At 40.6% G+C, this 27,488-nt stretch overlaps 1 protein-coding gene across 6 annotated transcripts in view; it reads left to right on the forward strand.

Annotated features, from left to right (window-relative positions):
- The window catches only part of Pogz (pogo transposable element derived with ZNF domain), a 57,665-nt gene that overhangs the window by 15,222 nt on the left and 14,955 nt on the right, over window positions 1-27,488 (forward strand). For 2 of the 6 annotated variants that reach the window (XM_042681709.1, XM_042681710.1), the window contains exons 3-10: window positions 145-303; window positions 9,251-9,426; window positions 10,701-10,809; window positions 12,068-12,358; window positions 12,438-12,656; window positions 20,594-20,700; window positions 21,899-22,236; window positions 22,609-22,763. In XM_042681709.1, the coding sequence (XP_042537643.1) occupies window positions 145-303; window positions 9,251-9,426; window positions 10,701-10,809; window positions 12,068-12,358; window positions 12,438-12,656; window positions 20,594-20,700; window positions 21,899-22,236; window positions 22,609-22,763 (1,554 nt within the window). The remainder of the gene's footprint in view (window positions 1-144; window positions 304-9,250; window positions 9,427-10,700; window positions 10,810-12,067; window positions 12,359-12,437; window positions 12,657-20,593; window positions 20,701-21,898; window positions 22,237-22,608; window positions 22,764-27,488) is intronic. The other 4 variants (XM_042681712.1, XM_042681711.1, XM_042681714.1 and 1 more) reach the window with 4 other exon arrangements.

Here is a 27,488-nt window from a genome sequence, read left to right on the forward strand (position 1 = left end):
ATCAGATGAACAGTTGGATTTATGAATGAAACAGGAAACTTTTTGGCTATAGAGACCAACATGATGAAAAGGGAAGATTAGAGCAGCATCCTTTAGTGTCATCTGCCCTATCTCCCAAGTGACTATGCCTCCCCTTCCCCACAGTTTCTGTGAGCCAGCAGCCAGTCTCGGCTCCAGTGCCCATCGCTGCCCATGCTTCTGTTGCTGGGCACCTCTCTACATCCACCACCGTTAGTAGCAGCGGGGCACAGAACAGCGACAGTACAAAGAAGACTCTTGTCACACTAATTGCGAACAACAATGGTAAGTGAGATTATTGGGAAAATCTTCTGGGTTAGAAAGGGCAAGAGAATAAAAAAGGTCTTAGGGATACCTTTATCTGTTGGTTAGATATTGATGTGGTCTTAATAGTTGGAGAATGACTTTGGTAATGTGTTCTCTATATGAAGATAATCCTGTCGGTGGTGCTGTTCCTTGTAAGGTAGTGCTGAGTTGATGCTTGTGTTTTAAGTCAGAGGTCAGCAGATTTTTACTGCTGCCGATTTTCTAGGAGAGAAAGTGTAAACCCAACTTTCCTAACTATTGTAGAGACCTAGGGTTGTTGGTTCTTTGGTTTTCTTTGTATGTTTTTAAATTAGACTAGTCCTGTTGGTTTGGTAAGAATTTTTCCAGGACAGCTTTTATCTGTAGTTTCTCTGGCAGATTCAGTTTGTGTTGGTTCGTGTGTATGAAAGTAGAATTATTGTCCATTAGAAAGAAATGGTGAAGGAGTAGTGTTTTTATTGATTAGAGAGGCTAAATAGTATTAGTTTTTATTTCATTATTGATAGCTTTCGCTACTAAAAATGAGTTACTGGCAAGTTCTGTTTCGATATTCATAATGAAAATAAGCACTCTCACAGAATTATTGCATTGTTACAGGGACTTTATTTTTAATTATTTTTTTGCTTTAAATAAACTTCTAAGTCAGGCAGCAGTGGCTCATCCCTGTAGTCCTAGCTATTCAAGAGGTTGAGATCTGAGAATTACAGTTCAAAGCCAGCCGGGGAAGGAATATCTCCAGTAAATCACCAGAAAACTGGAAGTGGCGCTGTGGCAGAAGTGGTAGAGCGCTTGCTTTGAGCTGAAGAGCTCAGGGACAGCAGCCAGGCCCAGAGTTCAAGTCTCACAACTGACAAAAAAAAACCCCCAAAACTTCTATTATAAAAAAAATGCGTGCATTGTAGAAAAATCAGGCAATAAAATTAAAAGCGAAAAATTTAGCTGTGATCCTACCACTTGGAGGTAACTTACTTGTAATTCTTCCCTGAACATGTATATACTTTTTTTTGGACCTGGGGCTTGAAGTCAGAGCCTGATCACTGTCTCAGGGCTTTTATGCTCAAGGTTAGAGCTCTACCACTTTGAGCAATAGTTCCATTTCCAGTTCTTTGGTAGTTAATTGGAGACAAACCACATCAAACTGCCATGATCCTCAGATTTCAACCTCCTGAGAGCTAGCATTACAAGCATTAGCCACTGGTACCCTGCTTATATATATACTTTTATATACATTTATTTGCTGTATATAGTGATTTACTTTTGACGAAAATAGTCCATACAGGACTGGAACATGGCTCAAGTGGTTGGGCATAAGTACAAGGCCCTTAGCTCAATCTCCAGTACTAGCCCCCACTCCAACCCCCTCCCCCCCAAAAAAAAAATCATGCAGACTCTAAATTCCCTTTACCTACTTTTTACCCTTGAGGAATAATGAATTACTTCTCATTTTGGTGACTGATTATATTTCTCATTATTTGTTTAGCAATAGGTTGTAAAAGGATTTATTACTATTTTATTTAAAATATTTATTTGGTGAGTCATGGGGCTTGACCTCTGGGCTATTCAGCTCAAGGCTAGTGCTCTACCACTTGAGCCACAGCACCACTTCCGGGTTTTTTGGTGGTTTATTGGAGATAAGTGTCTCCCAGACTTTCCTGTCCAGGCTGGCTTTGAACCGTGATCCTCAGATCTCAGCCTCCTGAGTAGCTAAGATTACAGGCGTGAGCCACTGATTCCTGGCTGTTTATTTTTATTTTATTTTTGGTTGGTCATGGGGCTTGAAGTCTGGGCCTGGGCACTGTCCCTCAGCTCTTCAGCTCAAGGATAGCGGACTACCACTTGAGCCACAGCACCACTTTCTCATTGCTATTTTATTTATTTATTTATTTTGTTGGTCATGGGGCTTGAACTCCGGGCCTGGGCACTGTTCCTGAGCTCTTCAGCTCAAGGCAAGTGGTCTACCACTTGAGCCACAGTGCCACTTCCGGTTTCTGGTGGTTTATTGGAAATAAGAGTCTCATGGACTTTTCCTGCCCAGGATCCTCAGATCTCAGCCTCCTGAGTAGCTAGGATTACAGGCTTGAGCCACTGGCACAAGCCCTTATTGCTATTTTAAAGAGCTACAATAAATATATCAGTTGGAATTTTTTCTCACATCCTTTAATTGAGACTACATTGCTAATAGTGATCTCATTGAATCAAAGGTTATCACAATTTTCATTGATTTGCTCAATATTGTTTCTGGGTTGGCATCTAAAAAAATTTGTTTCTTTTAGAATAATAATGTCTGATTTTCTTAATTTTGGAAAGGATCATTGATACATGCATTCGCCTATTATTGGACATTGTTTAGTGTCCCATTTTTTCACTATTAAAACAGTGCTGTGATAAAATGTTCTCAGATGTGTGTCTTTGCCTATTATATAAGCTTATCTGTAAGTGAAATCTTAGAGACAAGTTGCTGAGTTAAACTATTAAAACTGCTGGGTGCTGGTTGTTCACCCTGTAATCCCAGCTCCTTAGGAGGCTGAGATCTGAGGATCGCTGTTGAAAGCAATTAACCCACCAGAAAACTGGAAGTGGTGATGGTGGCTCAGAGTGATAAAGCTCTCAGGGACAGTGCCCAGGTCCTGAGTTCAAGCCCCACAACCAACAAAAAAATTATCAGACTTTTTCAAATCTTTATAGTTCTGAATTTTGGGATATTAGAAGTATGATTAATATTTCATGGGAAATGAAACTTTGGAAAACCTACTAGTAGGAAATCTTGTGTATATAAAGATGGGGAACCTTGCTAGACAGCAATGGTAGTGGCTTACATCTATAATCTTAGCTTCTTAGGATGCTGAGATCTGAGGATCGTGGTTCAAAGACAGCCTGGGTAGGAAAGTCCTTGAGACTCTTATCTCCAACCACCAAAAAGCTGGAAGTGGAGCTGTGGCTCAAATGCTAAAGTGCTAGCATTGAGCAAAAGAGCTCAGGGACAGTGCTCAGGCCCTGAGTTCAAGTCCCAAGACCAGCACCAACAAAAAAGAAAGAAAAAAAAGATACAAAACCCTTATTTATAGTTCTCGTATTGCACAGATGTGTAAACTGAATCCTAGAAAGTGTAAATAATTTAAGGTCAAATAGTTGGTAGGTTACTCAAGTGGATAGAAGTTACCTAGATTTCAAGCTTGTGTTTCCAATGTTATTACATTGCTTCCTGTGTTTCTCTTAACCTAGGAACCAATTTAGCTACTTATTTTTTTGGGGGGGGATCAGTTGTGGGGCTTGAACTTGGCTTGGGCGCTGTTCCTCAGCTCTTCAGGCAAGTGCTCTATCTCTTGAGCCACAGCACCAGGTTTTCTGATGATTAATTGGAGAAAAGAGAAAAGAGTCTCACTGACTTTCCTATCGACTTTCCTGCCTGGGCTGGCTTTTTTTTTGGTCAGCCGTGGGGCCTGAACTCTAGTCCTGGGCGCTGTCCCTCAGCTCTTCAGCTTAAGGCTAGCGCTCTACCACTTGAGCCACAGTGCCACTTCTGGCTTTTTCTGCTTATGTGGTTTTGAGGAATTGAACCCAGGGCCTTATGCATGCAAGGCAAGCACTCTGCCACTGAGCCACCTTCCCAAGGGGCTGGGAAGTCAGCTACTTTTCTTTGATCCAAGTGCTCCATAGACCCATACTGAGATAGCTGAGCATCTCATGACATGCTAAGAATCTCTTAAGTCTCCTTGACTCTTTGAAATTACCCTGTCTGATTCCTGTGTCTGCATAGACCAAATGGAATAATGTAAAATATATGTATTAATTTTCTGTACCTTAGAAACCTTTAGTATTTAGAAATGTTAACCCATGTTAATAACAAATATAAGAGGTGTAGACTGGTAACCACATTTAGGTATTTTTTGCATATGTCAAAAAGTTCTATACATAGATAAATTGTCTAATTGTCTTAACTATTTTGAGGGGTGGCATATACCACACTTATCATCAGATCCTCTCAAAATGCTAACCCAAATATGAGGATGAGGCTTTGGATTGAATGAATAAATGAAAAAAAATTAAAAGCATAAAAAACAACAAAAAAAGAAGAAAAATAAATGAAAAAATGATAATTCTCTCTTACAACCCAGATTCTCTTTAAACCTTCAGTTTACTTATATATTGTCACATTATAATAATAGCATAGCAAAGGAGAAAAACTTATGAGCATTTCAGTATTGGTTTTGTTGTTGTTTATTTGTTTTTGTGCTGGGGCTTGACCTCAAAGCCTGGGAGCTGTCTCTTAGTTTTATCATTCAAGGCTGGCACTCTACCATTTGGGCCACAACTCTGCTTCCTTTTTGTGTGTGTGTATACGCTGGTACCAGGGCTTGAACTCATTAGGGTTTGGGCTGTAAGGTTCTTTAGCTTTAGGGTTGGCGCTCTACCTCCAGCTTTTTGGTGACTAATGAGAGATGAGAGTCTCATGAGCTGTCCGGCCTAGGCTCGCTCTGAATTCTGTACCTCAGATCTCAGCATCCTAAGAAGCTACGATTATAGATGTGAGTGACTAGCATCCGGCAGGGCTCCATGTCTTTTTATACGCACAAGAATTCCTACTAATAAAATTTTCAAAAAGAAAGGATTTCCCATGAAATATTAATCATACTTTCAATATCCCAAAATTAAGAACTATAAGGATTTAAAAGTAACTGTAGGGCTGGGAAGATGGCTCAGTGGTAGAGCGCTTGCCTTGCATGCCTGAGGCCCTGAGTTTGATTCCTCAGCACCACATAAGAAAAAAGAAAAAAGCCGGAAGTGGCGCTGTGGCTCAAGTGGTAGAACACTAGCCTTGATCTGAAAAGCTGAGGGACAGCACCCAAGCCCAGAGTTCAGGCCCCACAACCGGACCCCCCAAAAAAAGTAACTGTAAAGAGTTGAAAATCTGATAATACCTAATGTTCATAACAATATAAGGAAAAACTCACTCGGGGTCACTTATTTAGAACAACCTCATTGAGGCAACTTGACAATGTCTACTAAGGGAGATTGAATTTGGGGCCTTCTACTGGCTAGGCAGGCACTATTCCTTAGCTGCAGCTTAAGTAAGCATCCAGGCTCTGAGTTTAAGTCCTAGGATTGGTACAAACAAAGCAAAAACCTATGGCCAGTGCAGAGCCAGGTGCCAGTGGCTCATCATGCCTGTAATTCTAACTACTCAATAGATCTGATAGCAAGACTTGTGTCCAATTAACCACTCAAAAGCTGGAACTGGAGGTATAACTCAGTGATAGAGTGTCAGCCTTGAGCAAAAAAAGCTAACGGAGAGTTCAAGGTCATGGGGTGCAAGCCCCATACTGGTGCATGTGCACAAACAAAACACACACACACAAACAAATGGAAAAAAGAGACAGGTGATGAGGCTTAAGTGATAGAACTCTTGCCTTGCAAACAAGGCCCTGAGTGTAATTACCAGTACTACCCCACACACACACAAAAAAAGATTAATAACTTAAGCTAATATATTAACCTGGCATGGTTTTAGATGAGTGTAAAAGTGGTAGAACACGTAACAAATGTGAAACCTTGAGTATTTAAATTGGTCCACCTCTAAGATGAGTGGTAGATTTAAGAATGACTGGTTGTCACTGTACTTTGTAAGTTAAATTTATGTAACATTTTAAGTGGATCAAATGTTAAGGTAAAGAAAGTTATAAAGAAAGGACTGGGAAGGTGGTTCAGTGGCAGAGCACTTGCCTTGCATGCATGAAGCCCTGGGTTCAATTCCTTAGCACCACATAAACAGGAAAAAAAAAAAAGCCAGAAGTGGTGCTCTGTCTCAAGTGGTAGAGCGCTAGCCTTGAGCTGAAAAGCTGAGAGACAGCGCCCAGGCCCAGAGTTCAAGCCCCACGACCGGACCGAAAAGAAAAAAACGAAAATTATAAAGAATAGGTGACAATTGCTTGGGGGCACTATTTTGCCTTATATGCCACAATCTCTCTTGTTCCATGGAGGGTGATAATCAGTCAAATTAAGAATGTGTAATCCTAACCTGGGTACTGGTGGCTCTCTCTATAATCCTAGCTACTCAGAAGGCTGAGATCTGAGGATCGCAGTTCAAAGCCAGCCCAACAAGACTGTCCATGAAACTCTTACCTCCAGTTAACCACCAGAAAACCAGAAGTGGGCTGTGGCTCAATGTGGTAGAGCATCCTTAGCTTTGAGCAAAAAAGCTCAGGGACAGTGCCCAGGCCCTCAGTTCAAGCCCCACAACTGACAAAATCCTATCCTATTTGTTAGATAAGATGTATAGGAAATAAGTAAATTTCAGGATACCATAATGCCTAATTTTGTAGTCGGCTGTAACCTTTTTTTTTTTTTTTTTTTTTTTTGGCTATAACTTTGTGCTAGTTGGACAGATTGACTTTTTTTGTCGGTTGTGGGGCTTGAACTCTGAGCCTGGGCGCTGTCCCTCAGCTCTTCGGCTCAAGGCTAATGCTCTACCACTTGAGCCACAGCACCACGTTGGGCTTTTTCTGTTTATGTGGTGCTGAGGAATTGAACCCAGGGCCTCATGCATGGGAGGCAAGCACTCTACTACTGAGCCACCTTCCCAGCCCAGACAGGTTGATTTTTAAACATCTATTTACTTGGAGGACAAGAAATTTATGAAAAATAAAAGAAAATGTCAGGGCTGGGCGCTGGTGGCTCATGCCTGTAATCCTAGCTACTAAGGAGGCTGAGATCTGATGATCACAGTTCAAAGCAAGCCTGGGCAGGAAAGTCTGTGAGATTTTTATCTCCAGTAAATCACTCAGAAAACTGGAAGTGGTGTTGTGGCTCAAGTAGTAGAGTGCTAGCCTTGATCTGAAGAGCTCAGGGACAGTGCCCAGGCCCAGAGTTCAAGCCCCATGACCGACAAAAAGAAAAAGAAAAAAAAAATGTCAGGAATAGCAAAAACAGAAAAATTTCAGGAAGTTAAAGGCTCAGACTTCATGATTTTAGAACTAACCTTCAAAACAGTACTTAATTTGTTTAAGAATAGGTAGAAGAATGGAATACAACTGAGTGTCTATTTTATGATTAGTTGAATTTCAACAAGGGTGCCAAGACAGTTCAATGGGGAATTTTTCTTTTTTAAACAAATGATACTGGGACAACTGGATACTTTCTTACACATGGAAAAGAATGAAGTTATATCTATAACCTCACTTCATATGCAGAATTAGCTTTTCCTAAGTATGTGTTAGTCAGCTTTCTGACACTATAATAAATGCCTCTGATAATTAACTTAGCTAACATAAAGGAAGTTTTAAAGTTTTCAGTCTATACTTGCTTGGACCTATGGCAGCACTTCATGATTGAAATAAGTGATAGAGCAAAACTACCCACCTCATGGTTGGAAACCAAAACAGAAGAAAAGATTCCACAGTGCCCTTTGAGGGCATGCCTCAATAACATGAAGACATTTCATGAGGCCCCACCTTTTTAAAGTTTTCACTACTTCCCAGTATTGCCGAACTGAGGACCATGACCATGGTCCTTTATCCAAGCCATAGCAAAGTAGATCAGACCTTAAGAACTAAAGACCTGAAGAACAGTGGTGCTAGTGGCTCATGTATATAATACTAGCTACTCAGGAGACTGATATCTGAGGATCATGGTTCAAAGCCAGTCCTGGCAAGAAAGTCTGAGATTCTACCTCTAACCTCCACTTAACCACTGGAAAACTGGAAGTAGAGCTGTGGCTCAAGAGATAGAGTGCTGGGCTGGGCACTAGTGTCTCATGCCTGTAATCCTAGCTACTCAGAAGGCTGAGATCTATGATGTAATCCTAGCTACTCAGGAGGCTGAGATCTGAGGATCATAGACAGGAAAGTCCGTGATACTCTCTTACCTCCAATTAATCTCCAGAAAACCAGAAGCGGCACTGTGGCTCAAATGGTAGAGCGCTAGCCTTGAGCTGAAGAGTTCAGGGACAGCACCCAGGCCCAGAGTTCAAGCCCCATGACTGACAAAAAGACAGAAAGTTAGGGTGCTGGCCTTGAGCACAAAAGCTCAGGCCCTGAGTGCCAACCCCAGGACTGGCATTAAAGAACAAACTACAACAACAAAAACAGAACTAAAACTACAAAAGTTCTAGAAAAAAACACAAACTAAATCTTTAAAATCATGCAGTAGGCAATAGTTGCTTAAAAATGACACTAGAAACCATAAGTAATCAAAAAATAGACAAATATAGACTTTAGACAAATAGACTTTATGAAAAGTAAAAATCTGTTAATGCTGCAAAGAATACAATTAAGAAAATGAAAAGAGAATCCTCAGAATGAGAGGAGAAATTTATAAACAATATGTGGGGCTAGGCACCGGTGGCTCATGCCTGCAATCTTGGCTACTCAGGAGGCTGAGATCTGAGAATCAAAGCCAGCCCAGGCAGAAAAGTCTGTGAGACTCTTATCTCCAATAAACTACACTCAGAAAAAGTTGGAAATGACACTGTGGCTCAAGTGATAAAGCGTTAGCCTTGAGCACAGAGACTTGGGGACAGAACCCATGACTTGAGTTCAAGCCCCAAGACTGGCAAAAAAAGAAAAGAAAAAAAGAATATTATTAGTCATTAAGGAAATACAAATAAAGAAACAGTGAGGTACAGTTTCACGATTTTTCCCATAATTGTTAAAGACTTGAGTTGTTCAGATTGGACACACTAGCTTTGAGTATCACTCATCCCTGGTTAATAATACATGGGTGAGATATTAGTGAACCACCTTGACCTGTTTGGTTTTCTATTAGTTGTAGATTTAGATAAAGCCTAACTTTTTGATGTATTTGATAATGTTAAACTTGGAGTGGCAGATAACAGTTCTTATCTAAGACCATATTTCTTAAAGTATGGAGTTAGCAATATTTCTAACATTCCTTTTTTCCTCCCCTTTTCCTTCTTCCTTTTATCTATTAGCTGGCAATCCTTTGGTCCAGCAAGGTGGACAGCCACTTATTTTGGCCCAGAATCCAGCACCAGGCCTGGGAACAATGGTTACTCAACCAGTTTTGAGGCCTGTCCAGGTTATGCAGAATGCAAATCATGTGACTAGCTCCCCTGTGGCCTCACAACCAATATTCATCACTACTCAGGTAAGAGTCTCAGTTCTGGGATTGGTAGAGGAGTTAAAGACTATTGAACTTCTGGAGGCCTTTATTTAGACAAGGTCTTCAGTGCCATTAGAAATAGTTATGTCTTATCTCAAACTGGATTTTCTTATTTACTGTTCATTAATTTCTGACTTTTGTGGAAAGCCCAGCAAAACATTTTGGCTGGATACGATTACCTCTTCATATCTTTTGCGGTCTGTTAATTGATTTGATTAAGTCTTAATGGGAATTAGTGGAAAAGCTAGGTTTAGCTTCACATTAACTGGTAAGCCTTCTTACCTTTATCTTGGTATGCTTTTCTTCACATGGGGTAACTTAAAAGACTTTTGTGTGTCTATATATGAAATTAGTGATCTTTGAAAGAGAAGAAAACAACTTATTTTAGGTTGAAAGCCTAGGATGTAGAGTCCAAAGGCAAATGTTTCCCTTTGTCTTTGGCTTCTTAATTTATAAAACCTTCTATTAATTTGCTAGTGGTTTATGGCCTTTAAAGTGGACTTTGGGGGGCTGGGAAGGTGGCTCAGTGGTAGAGTGCTTGCCTTGCATGCATGAGGCCCTGAGTTTGATTCCTCAGCACCACATAAGCAGAGAAGGCCGGAAGTGGTGCTGTGGTTCATGTGTAGAGTGCTATCCTTGAGCTGAAGAGCTGAGGGACAGCGCCCAGGCCCAGAGTTCAGGACCCACAACCAAAAAAAAACAAAAAAACAAAGTGGACTTTGGGAATAATTTCTTAGGGTTGTTTACATGTTGAATCACTTTAGTGTGAATATTGTTAGTGTTTTTATTTTTGTTTTTTCCCCTTCTATGCTTTTAGCAGTTTAGGGTCAAGTCTATAGATACTTTTTTTTTTCTCCTTAAGCTGAAGCTCAGTTAACTCAGGAAACACTTTTCATTTTCATTCACTCAGTCTTGAGTTTTGTTACTCAAAAGTTTGCCTAACAAAGAAGACCACAAGTTCAAGACCAGATTAGGCTACATAGTAAGATCCAGGTCAACCTGGGCTACATAGCAAGACCCAGATCAGCCTGGACTCTGTCTCAAATCCAAAAAGCAAACAATGGAATAAAGAAACCCAAACAATTAAAAAGAATTTGCCAAAATTTCCTTAATTTGTTTTCCATCTCAATCATTTGAGAGCTGTTAACTATAGAGATAGAGCCATTAGGTTAGAGTATGGGAATTTTATTTTTTTTACTGCAGTCAATGTTAGTGTTAGGTGTTCTCCTTATTAAAGATTACTTTGCTTTTTAATACAGGGATTTCCTGTAAGGAATGTTCGGCCTGTACAAAATGCAATGAATCAGGTTGGGATTGTGCTGAACGTACAGCAAGGCCAAACGGTTAGACCAATTACACTAGTCCCAGGTAAGGAAAAAATGTCGATCCATTTGGAATAAACTGGCATTAGAAAATTTGTTTTTTACTGTTTCAAAATACTCCCGTACTAAAAAGGTATAAAGAAAATATTTTTTAAAAATCTTCATGAATTAAGCCCAACTTTAAATAACAACTTTCTAACCTTTGGCCAGGGTGGTGGTTTTATTTTTCTGTTTAGCTCTTCACCACCCTTTGTGAGGTAGTAAAACAGTTTAATACATTTTTTAAGAGCTGTTTTAGTCAGCTATTAAATTTATTATCCTGAAAGAATTATTAATGGAAACTCCCAAATTCCCAAATGTATTCTATGAACATCTCCTATAAGTGGTGAGATTATAAATTTTGCCTTATAGAATTGACTTTTCGATATAAATTAAATGATACATTCTTTGAAGCTAACACTATCAGTGACTAATGCTAAAGATTCTTGAGACTAGGAGTATAACACAGTGGTTGAGCACCTTCATAAAATTCAAGAGGAGGGTCTAGGTTGAATTCCCAGGAATTCAAGAAAAATTCTTTTCCTCTTATGAAAAAAGTAGTATAATTTTCTCCAAATTCCTCACATTTCTTCCATCTTAAATTTTCTACTATCCAGTAAAAACAATAAAACTCCAGTCAGGGTACTACTATACTTGTCTTCCTAAGAGTCTTTGGTTTTGGTTTTGGTTTGGTTTTTTTTTTGTTTGTTTGTTTGTTTTTGTTTTCTGTTACTGAAGCCCACATTGGATTCTTTTTTTTTTTCCTCTAGTGTTCTAGTATTTCTTAAATATTTCTCCTTGGAATTGTCTAAAATTGTGCCAAGACATCCTGATAGACGGACAGTCTGTACTCTCGTTGAATTTATAAGAAGATGGAGATGTTAGTGTTCTGAGAAATGAATCCCTTTTTTCAAAGCCAAGTCTTCCCTTTGGCTTATATACATATATCCAGACTGCTTTCCACTCTTTTCTAATACAAAGATCTACTCATAATTAAAAAGGTAGTTTGGGAAGATGTTTTGGAAGAAATTGATTGGAGTCTTCAGTTTAAAATAATTTAGGTTACTTAGAATAATTTCTTTTGTTACCTTGTACACCTACTACAGTTTCAGATTTTAGGATCTATACTTTTCTTGATTACCTCTGATGAGCACCAGTTTGTGGAATAATTTTTTTCCTATCTTATTATTTCTAATAAAGGCAAGAGAGGGTATAGATGAGCTCATTGACCAAGATTTGATATATTTCTCTGTCTCTTTTAAAAGCCCCAGGTACACAGTTTGTTAAGCCGACAGTTGGAGTCCCACAAGTGTTCTCTCAGATGACCCCAGTGAGGCCAGGCTCCACAATGCCTGTGAGGCCAACCACCAACACCTTCACCACTGTCATCCCAGCTACTCTAACCATTCGGAGCACCGTCCCACAGTCCCAGTCACAGCAGACCAAGTCCACTCCCAGCACTTCCACAACTCCCACTGCCACACAGCCAACCTCATTGGGGCAACTAGCTCTTCAGCCTGCAGGCCAGTCCAACCAGACCTCAAATCCCAAGCTAGGTGAGGCTTGGGAAGAGGAGATGGCAAACAGCATGGGGTAATGGGTGGGTAACAGATGCTTATCACTTGGCCAATGTAGCTCCCTCCTTCACCTCTCCACCTGCAGTGAGCATTGCCAGCTTTGTCACTGTGAAGCGACCAGGGGTTACTGGTGAAAATAGCAGTGAAGTGGCCAAATTGGTGAATACTCTTAACACCATCCCTTCCCTGGGTCAGAGTCCTGGGCCGTTGGTGGTATCCAACAACAGTTCTACCCATGTTGCTCAAAGAACCAGCGGACCTGAATCTTCAATGAAAGGTATAGTAATTTGAGAGGCCTTGAGTATCTAGTCATTCAAAACCCTTAACAAGTATTGGTCCCATCAGAAATCTACATTCTGAAATTAGAAAAACAAAATATAGGTGCTTTAATTTGTTTCTTGCAGAAACTTCAGGGAAAATTACTGAGGAATTCTGTATGTAATCATGCTTCTGAGTTTGATTAGCGAATTAAATGGATTGATCAAAGATGGGTAGGATAATCAGTGGATAATTAGTGGTTTTGTGGAAGAAGTATATTTTTCAATAGTGTTTTAAAAGTTGGAATTTAAAGAAGATTTCAGATCAGAGGTTTTCAGGTTAAGGATATGAGCACAGTAAAGGGGTTGGCAGATTTTCTATAAAGGGTCTCATGCAAATATATTAGGTTTTGTGTATAATATGGCCTCCATTGCAACTACTGAGTTGTGCTGTTGTAGTGCAGAAGCAGCAGCAAACAGTCCATAAATAAATGAGCTGGGCTGTGCTCCACTTTAATAATATATGGACTCTGAAATTTGAATTTCATATAATTTTATGTGGCAGAAATTTTTATTTTAACTCTTTAAAAATATTAAAGTTTGTAACAAGTGATGTTGAGAAACTAGATAGTAATATCCAATAAATAGGAAATTGGACTTCCTTAAATGAAATATAAAACTTAGCTCAAAGTAGATCAACGACCTTAAGTATATGAGCTGATATGGTTGCATATGTCTTTAGTCCCAACTATTGGGGAGGCTGAGATGGGAGAATTGTCTGAGCCCAGGAATTGAAGTGCAGCCTGGGCAACATTTCCAAATCTTGTCTCAAAAACACAGGCTGGGTTATACCTCAGTTTTAGAGCACTTGGCTAACATTCACAGGCACTGGGTTCAACCCCGAGCACCACCAAAAAACGATGGGGGTGGGGGGCGCTTTAAAAAATATAGGAAGAAAGTGGCATGATAGTAGATTTGACAGTGATTTCTGTCTCTTGGTTATCAGAAGCACAGGCAAGAAAATAAAAATTACCAAACTGACATAAAAATTTTAAACTTTTGTGCATTAAAGAATACTGTTGCTGGGCTCTGGTGGCTCACACCTGTAATCCTAGCTACTCATGAGGCTGAGATCTGAGGATCACCATTCAAAGCCAGCCTAGGCAGGAAAGTCCATGAAACTCTATCTAATAAACCACCAGAAAACTGGAAGTGGTGCTGTGGCTCAAGTGGTAGAGCCACAGCCTTGAGCTGAAGAGTTGGGGGATAGCGGCCAGGCCCAGATTTCAAACCCCACAACAGACCAAAAAAAAAAAAAAAAAAAATACTATCAGCTAGGTACCAGTGTTCTCACGCCTGTAATCCTAGCTATTCAAGAGGATCCAGATCAAAGCCAGACCAGGTGGGAGTCTGTGAGACTCTTGCCTCCAAATACCCACTAGAACACTGGAGGTAGAACTGTAGCTCAAAGTGGTAGAGCCATAGCTCTGAGCAAAATGGCTTAGGGACAATGCCCAGGCCCTGAGTTAAAGCCTCACAACTAACCAAAAAAAAAAAAAAAGCCAGAAATGGGAGTTGAAGTTCAAGTAGTAGAATGCCAGCCTTGACCAAAGCTCTGTGACGGTGCTAGGCCCTGAGTTTCAAGCTCCAGGACTGGCACTAAAAAAAAGTACTGTTGTCAAGTGCCACTGCCCTACACCAGTAATCCTAGCTACTTAGGAGGCTGAGACCTGGAGTATTGAAGCCTTTTTGTTCTTTCGTTTTTGTTTTTGTTTTTTTAAATATAATTTTATTATTAGTAAGGTGTTAGACATAGGGGTACCATTTTACAATTCGGATAATGAATATATTTCTTTTTTGGACAGTGTCACCCCCTTCCTTTACTTTCTTCCCAGTTTCCCCCTCTTGTCCCTGCCTAGAAGTTGCTTAGTTCATAGTATATACTGATTGTTTACCCTTCCTCTCTCCCTTTCTGGGCCCTTTTTGCCCCCTCTCCCAAAGAAAAAACCCCCAAAACAAACACCACCAACTGTTACCACTACCACCACAAAAAAAAAGTTTCCATTTCCTGGAATTCATTTCAATAAATAGTATTTCAAATGTTTAGAAGAGTTCTTTGGTTACTTTCCTTAAGAGTATCTTCCGTTAGTCTGACTATGTGTGAATGCCTAGAGTCCTGTCTAGGTTCCCACGTCCAATTATATTTTAGATCTAGCTTCCACATGTGCCCTTTGTCTCTCTGAGCTTGGCTTACCTTACTTAACGTAATTTGTTCTAGGTACATCCATTTCCCTGCACATGACATAGTATTCTTTCTAATGGATGAATAAAATTACATTGTGTGTATGTACCACATTTTTGGATCCACTCATCTATTGTAGGGCATTTGGGCTGTTCCCATAACCTGACTATTGTGAACAGTGTAGCAGTGAACGTGGGTGTGCAAGTGTCTTTACTGGATCGTGGCTTATAATACTCTAGATAGATAGCCCCAAGAGTGGTGTAAGTGGGTCATAGGGAAGTTCCATGTTTTTAGTGTTTTGAGGAACCTGCAGAGTGGTTTACATTCTCACCAATGCAGTTAGATTCCTTTTTCCCCCATCCCTGCCACCATTTGTTGTTCCAGTTTTTTATGTTGGCGAATCTGAGGTGAGATGGAATCTCAAAGTTGTTTGTTTGCATTTCCTTTATGGCCAAGGATGTTGAACGCTTCTCTTATGTCATTTGGTATTCTTGCTTCTTAGAAGTCTCCTTTTAGCTCCTTTGCCCATTTATTGATTGGTATATTAGTTTGGGGGGGGGGAACCTATTTTTTTTTTTTTAGCTCATTGTATATTTTTATATTAAGCCTCTGTTGGATATATTGCAGGTAAATATCTTCTCAGTCTGTTGGCAGTCTTTCTAGTTTAGTAATTAGATCTTTTGCTGTACAGAAACTTTTTTTTTTTTTTTTGGTCAGTTGTGGGGCCTAAACTCTGTGCCTAGGCGCTGTTCCTCAGCTCTTCAGCTCAAGGCTAGCATTCTACCACTTGAGCCACAGCACCACTTCCACCTTTTTCTGCTTATATGGTACTGAAGAATTGAACCCAGGGCCTCATGCATGCAAGGCAAGCACTCTATCAGTGAGCTACCTTCCCAGCCCCTGTACAGAAACTTTTCTTTTTTAATTGTGAAAATACTGTACAGAGGAGTTACAATTATATGGGCAAGGTAATGAGTACATTTCTTATCAAGCATTGTTGCCTCCTTTGTTTCCCCTTCCCATCCCTTCCCTCCCCTCCCCCCCGCCACCCCCCCCCCCCCCCCGCCACCCCCCCACCAAAGTTGTAAAGTTTGTTTTTTGACATAATGTCTTGTACATCTCATTGTTGCAATGGTACAGAAACTTTTTATTTTGATGTACATCCATTTGTCAAGTCTCCTATTTGCTGTGTCCTTGGGACACAGCCTATGCCTGTTTAAGCTCTAATTTTTCTCCTCCATTTTATAATACTTTCTGATGTTTCAGGTCTGACTTGAGGTTTTTGATCTACTTTGAGTTGAATTTGGTGCATGGTGACAAATAGGCATACAATTATAGTTTTTTACATATGAATGTCCAGTTATCCCAACACCAATTATTGAAGAGGCTCTCTTTTATTCACCATACACATTTGGTTCCCTTGTCAAATATCAGATAACTGTAACTGTATGGCTTTATTTCTGGGTCTTCTAGTCTTTTCTGTTAATTACTAGACCTGTTTTTGTGCCACTACCAAACCATTTTTGTCATCATAGCTCTGTAATAGAGCTTGAAGTCTAGAATTGTGATGCTTCCCTGCTCCCCCCCCTCCCAAAGTTGTTTTGCCTATTCGAGGTCTTTTTGTTGTTCCATATGAATTTTTGGATTATTTTCTCTTTCTTTGTGACAAAAACACCATTGGGATTTTGATGGGGATTGGGTTAAGTTTGTAGATTACCTTTGGCAGTGTGGCCATTTTCATGATACTAATTCTATCTACCATGAATTCTACCCGTGAACAGGGGAAGTCTTTCCATTTCCTGATGTTGTTTTAGATTTCTTTCTTCAGCTTTTTTTTTTTTTTTTTTTTGGTCGGTCATGGGGCTTGAACTCTGAGCTTGGGTGCTGTCCCTGCGCTCTTCAGCTCAAGGCAAGCACTCTACCGCTTGAGCCACAGCGCCACTTCTGGTTATCTAGTGGTTTATTGGAGATATGAGTCTCACAGAGCCAGGCGCCGGTGGTTCAGGCCTGTTATCCTAGCTACTCAGGAGGCTGAGATCTGAGGATCGCTGTCCAAAGTCAGCTCGGGCAGGAAAGTCCGTGAGACTCTTATCTCCAAAAAGCCACTAGAAAACTGGGAGTGGGTGCTGTGGCTCAAGCGGTAGAGCACTCACCTTGAGCTGAAGAGTGCAAGGACAGCGCCCAAGCCCAGAGTTCAAGACCCATGAATGACAAAAAAAAGAAAAAAAAACCACTACATTGAAGGACTGGGAAGGTGCTCAGTGCTTGCCTTGCATGCATGAGTCCCTGGTTCAATTCCTCAGCACCACATAAGCAGAAAAAGCCAGAAGTAGTGCTATGGCTCAAGTGGTAGAGCACTAGCCTTGAGCTGAAGAGCTGAGGGACAGCGCCCAGGCCCAGAGTTCAGGCCCCATGACCAACAAAAAAAGAAAAACAGACCTACATTGAGATACAGTATCATACCCTGTATGATACCAAGAATACAGAATACAGCCAAGTGCTAATAGCTCATGCCTATAATTCTAACTGCCAGGAGGTTTGAGATTGCGGTTCAAAGCCAGTTCAGGCAAGAAAGTCCACAAGACACTTATTTCAAATTAACTAGCCAAAAGGTGGAAGTACAGCTATGGCTTAAGAGATAGAGCGCCAGCTTTCAGCAAAAAAGCTAAGGGACAGCACCAGTCCTTTTAATTCAAGCCCTAGTACCAGAACAGTAAAAAAGAAAAGGAAAAAAAAAAAAAAGAATTGAAGTGGGGAAAGTGGAATCTTTGTGTTCTGTTGGCAATAAAGTGATATAGCCACTATGGAAAACAGTATGTTGGTTCCTCAAAGAAATTTTAAAAAGGGACTGGGAATGTGGCTTATTGGTAGAGTGCTTGCCTAGCATACATGAAGCCCTGGATTTGATTGCTCAGCACCACATAAACAGAGCCTGAAGTAGTTCTGTGACTCAAGTGGTAGAGTGCTCTTGAGCCAAAGAAGCAGGGACAAGCACCCAGGCTCTGAGCTCAAGCCCCAGGACTGGCCAAAAAAAAATATTAAAAAGCATTTGACAAGGTGCTCGTGGCTCATACCTCTAATCCTAGCCACTTAGGAGGCTGCGATTTGAGGATTGCAGTTCAAAGCCAGCCCAGGCTGGATAGTCCATGAGACATCTCCAGTTAACCACAAAAAGCTGAAAGCAGAGCTGTGGCTTAAGTGGTAGAGTGCCAGCCATGAGCACAAAAACTCAGGGACAGAGTCCAGTTCCAGAGTTCAGTTTCCCAGACCAGCATGTGTGCGTGTGCACGCGCACACAATTTTTACTTTGGGAATTCCACTTCTGGGTATATGTCCAGAACCAAAAGGGAACTTAAACTGGTATTTCTACACCCAGACTCATAGCTATATTATTTACAATAACTGAAAGGTGAAAGTAAGTCAAGTATCCATAAAGTGATGAATGGATGACAGAAAATATGATGTTTATATATACAAGTGTATATGTATATATAATGGTACATTCTCACATTTAAAAAGAGTGTTCTTCTGATATATGAGACAACATGGAAAGAAACTTAGGACATTGTACTGAGTGAGATAAGCCAACCACAAAAGAACAAATGCTGTGTAATTCCACTTACATTAGTTATCTAGAGGAGAAGTAAGATCATGGAAGACAGAAAAAATTGATTGTTAGCCAAGGAGAAAGGGAGTTAGTCTGGTTGGGTAGTATTAGGGTTTTAATTCAGGGTCTCACACATGCTAAGCAAGCACTCTACCACTTGAGCCACTCTGAGGGCCCCTTTGTATACTGGTTGTTTTCAAGATATAGTAGCACTTTATGTAGAGGACCTGCATAAACTTCTGTCTTCTATTTGTGTTTCCCTTGTTACTACAATAATAGTCATGAATCATTGTGTCTAGCCATTAGTAGAGATGGAGTCTCACAGTCTTTTTTTTTTTCTTTTGGTTGGTCGTGGGGCTTGAACTCTGGGCCTGGGCACTGTCCTTCAGCATTTTAGCTCGTTAGTGCTCTACTACTTGAGCCACAGCACCACTTCTGGTTTTCTGAGTGGTTTATTGGAGATAGTCTCACAGACTTTCCTGCCTGGGCTGGCTTTGAAACACAATCCTCAGATCTCAGCCTCCTGAGTAGTTAGGATTATAGGCGTGAGCCACCGGTGCCCAGCTCTCACAGACTTTTCTATACAATTATTCTTTGAAACTTGATTCTCCAGTCTCCACCTCTTAAGTAGCTAGGATTGCCAAGGAGTTATTTATTAATTTATTTTGTCTTATTAGTAAGTAGTTGTACAGAGGGGTTACAATTCCATAAGTCATGATATAAGTACAGTGTTTATTGTCAACCCCTTCCTTCATTCTATCCCATTTCCCCCCTCCTGTATTTACCCTCAAATAGTTCAATTTTCACATAATGTACATTGAATATAATGGCTGTATTTGCTAACCCTTCCTCCTTCTATTCATGTGCTTTCCCCCCCTTTGCCTACCCCCTCAAAACATCTTTCCACTTCCTGGTATTTATTCGGGGAGTTTTTTAGTGGGGGAGGGAGGAGTTGGGGAGGTGAGAAGGGAAGAGATGATAAGGGAAAAACAAAGGAGGTAGGTAACAATACTCGATAGGAAATGTACTATTACCTTACTCATGTTAACTATAACCCCTTTATACAGTATCTTTACAATAAAAAAATATGTATTTTAAAAAAAAAGAAAAAGCTGGAAGTGGCGCTGTGGCTCAAGTGGGAGAATGCTAGCCTTGATTGAGCTGAAGAGCTGAGGGACAGCGCCCAGGCCCCACAACCAAAAAAAAAAAAAGTTTCAGGGGCTGAGGTGTAGATCAGTGGCAAAACACTTGGCTCACAAGTATTTGGTACTGCGTTTGATCCCCAGTACCAAAAAAGAAGACAAAAAAATACAATTAAAAGAGTTTCAGGGGCTGGGAAGGCGGCTCAGTGGTAGAGCGCTTGCCCTGCATGCCTGAGGCCCTGGGTTCGATTCTTCAGCACCACATAAGCAAAAAGAAAAAAGCTGGGAAGTGGTGCTGTGGCTCAAGTAGTAGGGCACTAGCCTTGAGCTGAAGAGCTGAGGGACAGCGCCCAGGTCCAGAGTTCAGGCCCCATGATCGGACCCAAAAAAAAAAAAAGAGTTTCAGTGTAAGTTGAAGAGTTCTGGAAATTGTACAACAGTGTAAATGTACTTGATACAACTAAAGCATACACTTAAATAGTTAAGATTGTAATACTGTTTTATACACACACATATATTTTACTTATTTATCATGATTTTAAAAAAGAAAATGGTACATACCTATAATACCAGTACTCCACAGTCTAAGGCAAGAGAGGATTTTGAGTTCAAGGCAAGCCTATATTCTATAGTTTGACTCTGTCTCAGAAACCAAAATAAGTTAGTTAAGTGATAATCAAAAAAAGTTACTTAATAATGTAGTGTAATACTGCAAATTAAATACTGTAAATTACAGAAATGATGAAAAATGATTCTTAGCTGTTAGACCAAACAGAAACTGGTAGTTGGGCTGAATTTGGTCACTTGGCTCTAGTTTGCCAATCTTTTGGCCTAGAATTAGAATAGTAAAAAGAATGCCTTAAATACAATGTTTTCTCATGCTTGCTTACTCTTGGATATTCCTCTCAAGAGTATTTGGTGCTATCTGTTATCATATTAATCTTAACTAATTCTCATTTTTTCCAGTGACCTCTTCCATTCCAGTATTCGACCTCCAGGATGGTGGACGGAAAATATGTCCACGGTGTAATGCTCAATTCCGTGTTACTGAAGCTTTGAGAGGTCACATGTGTGTAAGTGATACCTGCCCATGATAAGATCTAGCTTAAGTAGTTACTGCTGTATACCTCCTTTTCTGTTGAGAACCTGAAAAGCAGGGGTTCTAAACTAACCTGAAAACTTTTTAAAGAATTATTCTCTCTCTCAATCTGTTAATGGGAATGTAATAGGATACATTTACCTTCAATAGGACTAATATATATTTGTGTGTGTGTGTATAAAACTTCTCTCTCTTTTTTTTTTTTTTTTTTGGTTGATCATAAGGCTTGCCCTTGGGCATAGATAGGCACTGTCCCTCAGCTCTTCAGCTCAAGGAGGCAAGCACTCTACCTTTTGAGCCACAGCATCACTTCTGGTTTTCTGGTGGTTTATTGGAGATAAGAGTCTCATGTACTTTCCTGCCCGGGCTCGCTTTGCACAGTGATCCTCAGATCTCAGCCTCTTGAGTAGCTAGGATTATAGGCATGAGCCACCATTGCCTTGGCTAACTTTATTTTCTTAACATGGTAGATTCTTGAAACTGCCCAAGAAGACAAACTGCATTCTTAGTTAAGAGTAAAAACATTGACCGTTTCTATTATTTATATAATTGAGTCAATTAGAAACTGTTGACTACTTCCTGTGTTCTAACCTTTTCACTAAAGGCAAAGAGAGCTTAGAGTCAAATGATACTAGTGACAGGCTAAGTGATCTAAGGCAGGCAGGATAAAGAACTATAAGTTTTGATGCTCAGAGTTTATATGGCTCTGGATGTACACTGGAAGGAGTGAGATCTGGAAACAGAAAACTGAAGGATGAACACTTAATAAGAGTATCTTAAATACTGGGTGCTGATGTGAGTTTATACTCACAGCTCATCAGGAAGCTGAAGTAGAATTGCTTGATCCAAAAAGGCCAGCCAGCCGGACACTGGTGGCCTTATCTCCCAATAAACCATCAGAAAACCGGAAGTGGCGCTGTAGCTCAAGTGGTAGAACGCTCGCCTTGAGCTAAAGAGCTGAGGGGCAGCGCCCAGGCCCAGAATTCAAGCCTCATGGACTGACCAAAAAAACAAAAAGGCTAGCCTGGGTAACAGGACCCTGGTCTCCAAAAAAGAAAAGAAAAGATAGAGAAGCAAAATCTTACCACTTACAGTAACAAAAGTGTTACCAAGTTGCCCACATCCTTGGTCAGAGGATAATTAGAATGACCACACCTCATCTTTCTTTATAGTACTGTTGCCCAGAAATGGTTGAATACCAGAAGAAAGGAAAGTCCCTGGATTCAGAACCCAGCGTCCCATCAGCTGCAAAGCCTTCATCCCCTGAGAAGACAGCTCCTATTACTTCCACACCCTCTTCTACACCTATTCCTGCTCTGTCACCACCTACCAAAGTACCAGAGCCAAATGAAAATGTTGGTGATGCTGTCCAGACCAAGCTCATTATGCTAGTAGATGATTTCTATTATGGACGGGATGGTGGGAAAGTAGCCCAGCTCACAAGCTTTCCTAAGGTTGCCACATCTTTCCGATGCCCACATTGTACCAAAAGGCTAAAAAACAACATTCGGTAAGTGTTCGCAGATTAGCTTTCACAAAAGAAAAACTAAATTGTTTAGTTACATCAGCTTTTGTTTTCGGAAAAAGGTCCTGTAATGCAGTCTTGCTTGGTGGTTTTAGGGAATCAATAAATAAGTAATACTATAGAAAGGGGAAGATATTGTAGTAACTTTGTATAAAGTAAAAAACAAAAAACAATGCATCTCCTTCCATAGAACTTTCAGTTTCGAGAACCTGCTACTTTTCTAGGATCAGGAAAGGTCTGTCCAAAATAGAGGAAGTTGGGGAGCGAGAACTAGACTAAAGGTTGTTCATGGTTCTATCATTGTATTTCTCAAAGGCTGCTGATGTTGTTTTCTGTACTTTCTGCTCTCTGCTACAGATTTATGAACCATATGAAACACCATGTAGAACTCGATCAGCAGAATGGTGAGGTGGATGGTCATACTATCTGCCAACATTGTTATCGCCAGTTTTCCACTCCCTTCCAGCTCCAGTGCCACTTGGAAAACGTTCATAGTCCCTATGAATCTACTAGTAAGTTTGGAAATTTAAACCCCAGGGGAATCTGTTTTGGTCATCAATCATTGAATGGTACTAGAGGAGAGCCTTATATTTACTTATATGAAGTAACAGTGTTTGTAGCCATCTTTTAACTTCACTTACCCTCCATTCTTGCAAGGCTGATTTAAAGGACTTGCCCATTAAAACAGTACTTTAGAGTGAAATGTGTGATGGGTTGGAGTGTTAGCTACACTATATCTCACAGAAAAGAAAATACATTTCAGGCAGGCGCTGGTGGCTCATGCCTTTAATCCTAGTTTTCAGGAGGCTGGGATTTGAGGAACACAGTTCCCCCCCCAGGCAGAAAAGTCTTTGAGATTCTTATTTCCAATTAAATCACCAAAAAAGCTGGAAGTGGAGCTGTGGCTCAAGTGGTAGAGTGCTAGCCTTGAGCACAAAAGCTCAGGGATAGTGCCCAGGCTGAATGCAAGCCCCAGAAGCCCCAGGTAGGACCAACCACTTCAGTAGTCCCTTCTAACTACTCAGGTGGCTGATGTCTGAAGATCACAGTTTGAAGCTAGTTGGGGCAGAAAAGTCTGTGTGACTCTGTTCTCTAATTAATCACCAAAAAGCCAGAAATGGAGCTGTGGCTCAAGTGGTAGAATTCCAGCCTTGAGGGGGATGGGGGAAAAAAGCCAAGGAACAGTGCCCAGACCCCTATATTCAAGCCCTAAAATTGGCACAGGCACACACACAGACACTTACATTTCTATTCAGATGTTATTGTAAGAATTTTAACCTGATCTTCAGAATATTTTTAATGTCCTTTAAGGAATTTACCTTTTCAACAAAAGGTAAAAATTATGTAAGTTGTAATTACAGCTTATAAGAACAAGATAATATATTATGAACATATATCCTATCAGTCATAAATGAGATAATTTAGAGACTGGAAAAGATCTTTTTTTTTTTTTTTTGGGTCCAGTCGTGGGGCCTGAACTCTGGGCCTGGGCGCTGTCCCTCAGCTCTTCAGCTCAAGGCTAGCGCTCTACCACTTGAGCCACAGCGCCACTTCCGGCTTTTTTCTTTTTGCTTATGTGGTGCTGAGGAATCGAACCTAGGGCCTCATGCATGCAAGGCAAGTGCTCTACCCCTGAACCACCTTCCCAGCCCCAAGGAAAAGATCTTTTCGACAGGTTTCACAAAAAGTGGTAGTTAAACTTTTAGAGTCTAAATATAGAAAATATTTGTACCAATGGAAATTAGTAAGAAAAGCTTTTGGGTGGTTGGAAACTGTGTGATCTAAAGCATGGTGGCGCATGTTGGTATTCAACAAGGAGGATGAGACAGGAGGATCACGAGTTCAAGACCAGCCTGAGCTACACCTTTAAAGCATAAAGACAAATAATGCATTAAACATCAGTTATGAGAGATTGAGAAATAGAGCAGGCTTTAAACCCAGAAATTCTCTGCCTTGCTGTTTCTTAATGTTTTGTCTCTGGCTTATGACAGGGTTTCTGTGTTAGTTCCAGGCACTGCATTGAATACAGAATTATCTAAACACACAAATCACTTTTTTCCTCTGTATGTTGCAAGTCTTTTCTCTTTTTTCTTTTTCTTTTTTCTGCTTGAACTCTGGACCTGCGCACTGTCCCTGAGGTGCTTTTGCTCAAGGCTATTGTTCTACCACTTGAGGCACGGTGCTACTTCTAGATTTTTCTGAGTAGTTTTTTGGAGCTAAGAGTCTGATGGACTTTCCTGCCTCAGATCTGAGATCCTCAGATCTCAGTCTCTTAAGTAGGTAGGATTACAGTCATAAGCCACCAGCACCTGGACCTTTTAGCGACTTTTGAACTAGATGTATAATATTTATTGTAGCCCTGTATTTGTCCTGATGTCATCCTATTTTAGTAATAAGGATTCTGATAAAGTGACAAGATTTTTAGTTGTACAAGGGATGGCTTTATGTTACAGTTCCACACATATATCCCAATTAATCATAGTCATTCTCTTACCCTTCTTAAAACAACTTAACAGGTTTTATTGTTCTACTTTTTGACAGGCTAAAATCTTTGACTATATTCATTCTCATTCACACATCCCTATTAGCCCAACCCACTTCTGCTGGTACTCCCCCCTCCACTGCAAACCCTACTCTGCCTCTGTCTCCTACAGATTCTGATGAAAAAGGTTTTTTTTTGTTGGTTTGTTTGTTTGAACTCAGTCTGGGCGCTGTCCCTGAGCTCTTCAGCTCTTCTGCCTCGGCTGGCTTTGAACCACGATCCTAAGATCTCAGCCTCCTGAGTATCTTTATTACATTTCAAGTGTTCAGTAACCATATGTTGCTGGTAGCTTCCCTATTGTCTAGTGAAACTTTGGATTAATCATTCTGCAGTAGAATAAATATTGAAATCAGTTATCATGACAATATAGAGTGATCCAGGAGAGTCAATTTGGTCTAGTTTAGGACTCAAAATTACTCTCTATCAATGATGTGGATATAAAAATAGAATAATGCACTCAAACCTCCCAGATCAAAAACACTTATTTCCTCTCCCACCCTCCAATGTTGGGGATCAAACCAAGGTCTTGCACATTCTAGGCAAATGCTCTGCCACTGATTGCTTATATGCCCAGAGGCGGGTAGGTTCTTGTTTCACTTATATATGGGTTCCACATAGAAAAGGCACATTTTTCCTTGTGAAAAAAAGTGCAGGCTGCTTGGATATTTTTTCTCTCTCTTGACTTCCTACTCTCTTGTCCCTGACTTTTAAGTGTTCTAGTTTCTTATGCAGAATCTGTTCTTATCCACTATTTAATAACTTGTCAACCTAAGGAGATAAATACCTTTCCTTAGTAGGTATCAATTTTATTCTTGGATGTCATTGTAACTCCTTTGTTTGTTTGTTTTAGTACTGGGTTTGAACTCATGGTCTTCCACTTGACTTCTTGAGCTACATCTCCACTTCTTGATTTTTCCTTGTTAATCAGAGATAAGAATCTTGAGGATTTGTCTTCCTGGGCTAGAACCATGATGCTCAGATATCAGCCTCTTGAGTACCTAGAATTATAGGCATGCTTTAAGTATGTGACTCTTGGTTCTTTCATAGTTTTAATTTTTTGTTGTTGGGTATTTTTTTTTGTTATATTATTTTGTTGTTGGCTTATATTGTAAAAGGGAGAGAATTTCACTGTTACATCTCCACACATTCATACTATACTCCAATCTGTTTCACCCTTGGGTTTGTTTGTTTGTTGGTGGTTATTTTTTTGTTTTTGGTGCCAAACCTGGGGCTTAAACTCAGGGCCTGGGCACTGTCACTCAGTGTTTTGGCTCAAGGCTAACGTTCTATCATTTGAACCAGTTCCACTAGGTATCAAACCGAGGGCCTTACATATGTTACATTTCATCTAATAATACTAGATCTATTCATGTGTATGTTGGTCCTGGGGCTTGAACTTTGGGCCAGGGCACTGTCCCTGAACTTTTTTGATCAAGGCTAGTGCTCTTCCACTTGAGCCACAGCACCTCTTCCAGCTTTTTTGAGTAGTTAATTGGAGATAAGAGTCTCACAGAGTTTCCTTTCCCGGCTGGCTTTGAACTGAGAACCTCAGCTCTCAGCCTCCTGAGTAGCTAGGATTACAGATGTGATTCATGAGCACCCAGCTTGGGTTAGACTTCCAATCTTTTAAAAAAAATCTGGAGCCAGGCACCGGTGGCCCACACCTGTAATCCTACCTACTCAGGAGGCTAGATATGAGGACCATGGTTCAAAGCCAGCCCAGGCAGGAAAGTCTGTGATACTCTTTTTTTTTTTTTTTTTTTTTTTTGGTCCGATCGTGGGACCTGAACTCTGGGCTTGGGCGCTGTTAGCACTCTACCACTTGAGTCACAGCGCCACTTCCGGCTTTTTTTTTCTGCTTATGTGGTGCTAAGGAATTGAACCCAGGACTTCAAGCATGCAAGGCAAGCGCTCTACCACTGAGCTACCGTCCCAGCCCTGTGATACTCTTATCTCTAATAAACCACCAGAAAACCAAAGTGGTGTTGTGACTCAAATGGTAGAATGCTCTCCCTGAGCTGAAAAGCTGAGGGACAGTGCCCAGGACCAGAGTTCAAGCTGCATGACTGATGACAAAAAAAAAAAAAAAATCTGTTGGTGGAAAGAAGAAATGAGGAAGAGGTAAGATTGAGGGATGTATGCTGTAGGGGAATTAATCATGTTCAGCTGCCAGCAAGAGGAGCTGATGTGGATAGATTTTGGTTTTTTTCTGGGGGGGGTCGGTTGTAGGGCTTGATCAGGGCTTGGGTACTGTCCCTGAGCTCTTGATCAAGGCTAGTACTTTACCACTTTGAGCCACATTGCCAGTTCTGGTTTTCTGGTGGTTAATTGGAGATAAGAGTCTCATGGACTTTCCTGCCCTGGCTGGCACCACTAGGTCCCAGCCTATGTGGGTAGATTTAAGAGGGGGAACTAGTTGATGACAATCTGGAAAACCATGGAATGGTGAGGTTGGTAAACTTTAGGAATACAGATTTATTCTTCCATAATTTGGAGAAGATGTCATAGTTATGCTTGTTTTCTCAAAGTAGGAGACTGTTGTAGGAGTTGAGGTAAAGGTGACCCCTGTGCTAATGTGCTGAAAAGGACAAGTGCTCCATAGCCTCTAGGAGCCAGTCTTTAATCATTTCATACGTCCATGTGGAATTTTGTGTCAGATTAGCAGATCTCTTAAATTCTGATAATTTGGGTTCCT

This window comes from Dipodomys spectabilis, unplaced genomic scaffold, assembly GCF_019054845.1.
Source record: "Dipodomys spectabilis isolate Male_0828 unplaced genomic scaffold, ASM1905484v1 ptg000069l, whole genome shotgun sequence".
NCBI lineage: Eukaryota > Metazoa > Chordata > Mammalia > Rodentia > Heteromyidae > Dipodomys > Dipodomys spectabilis.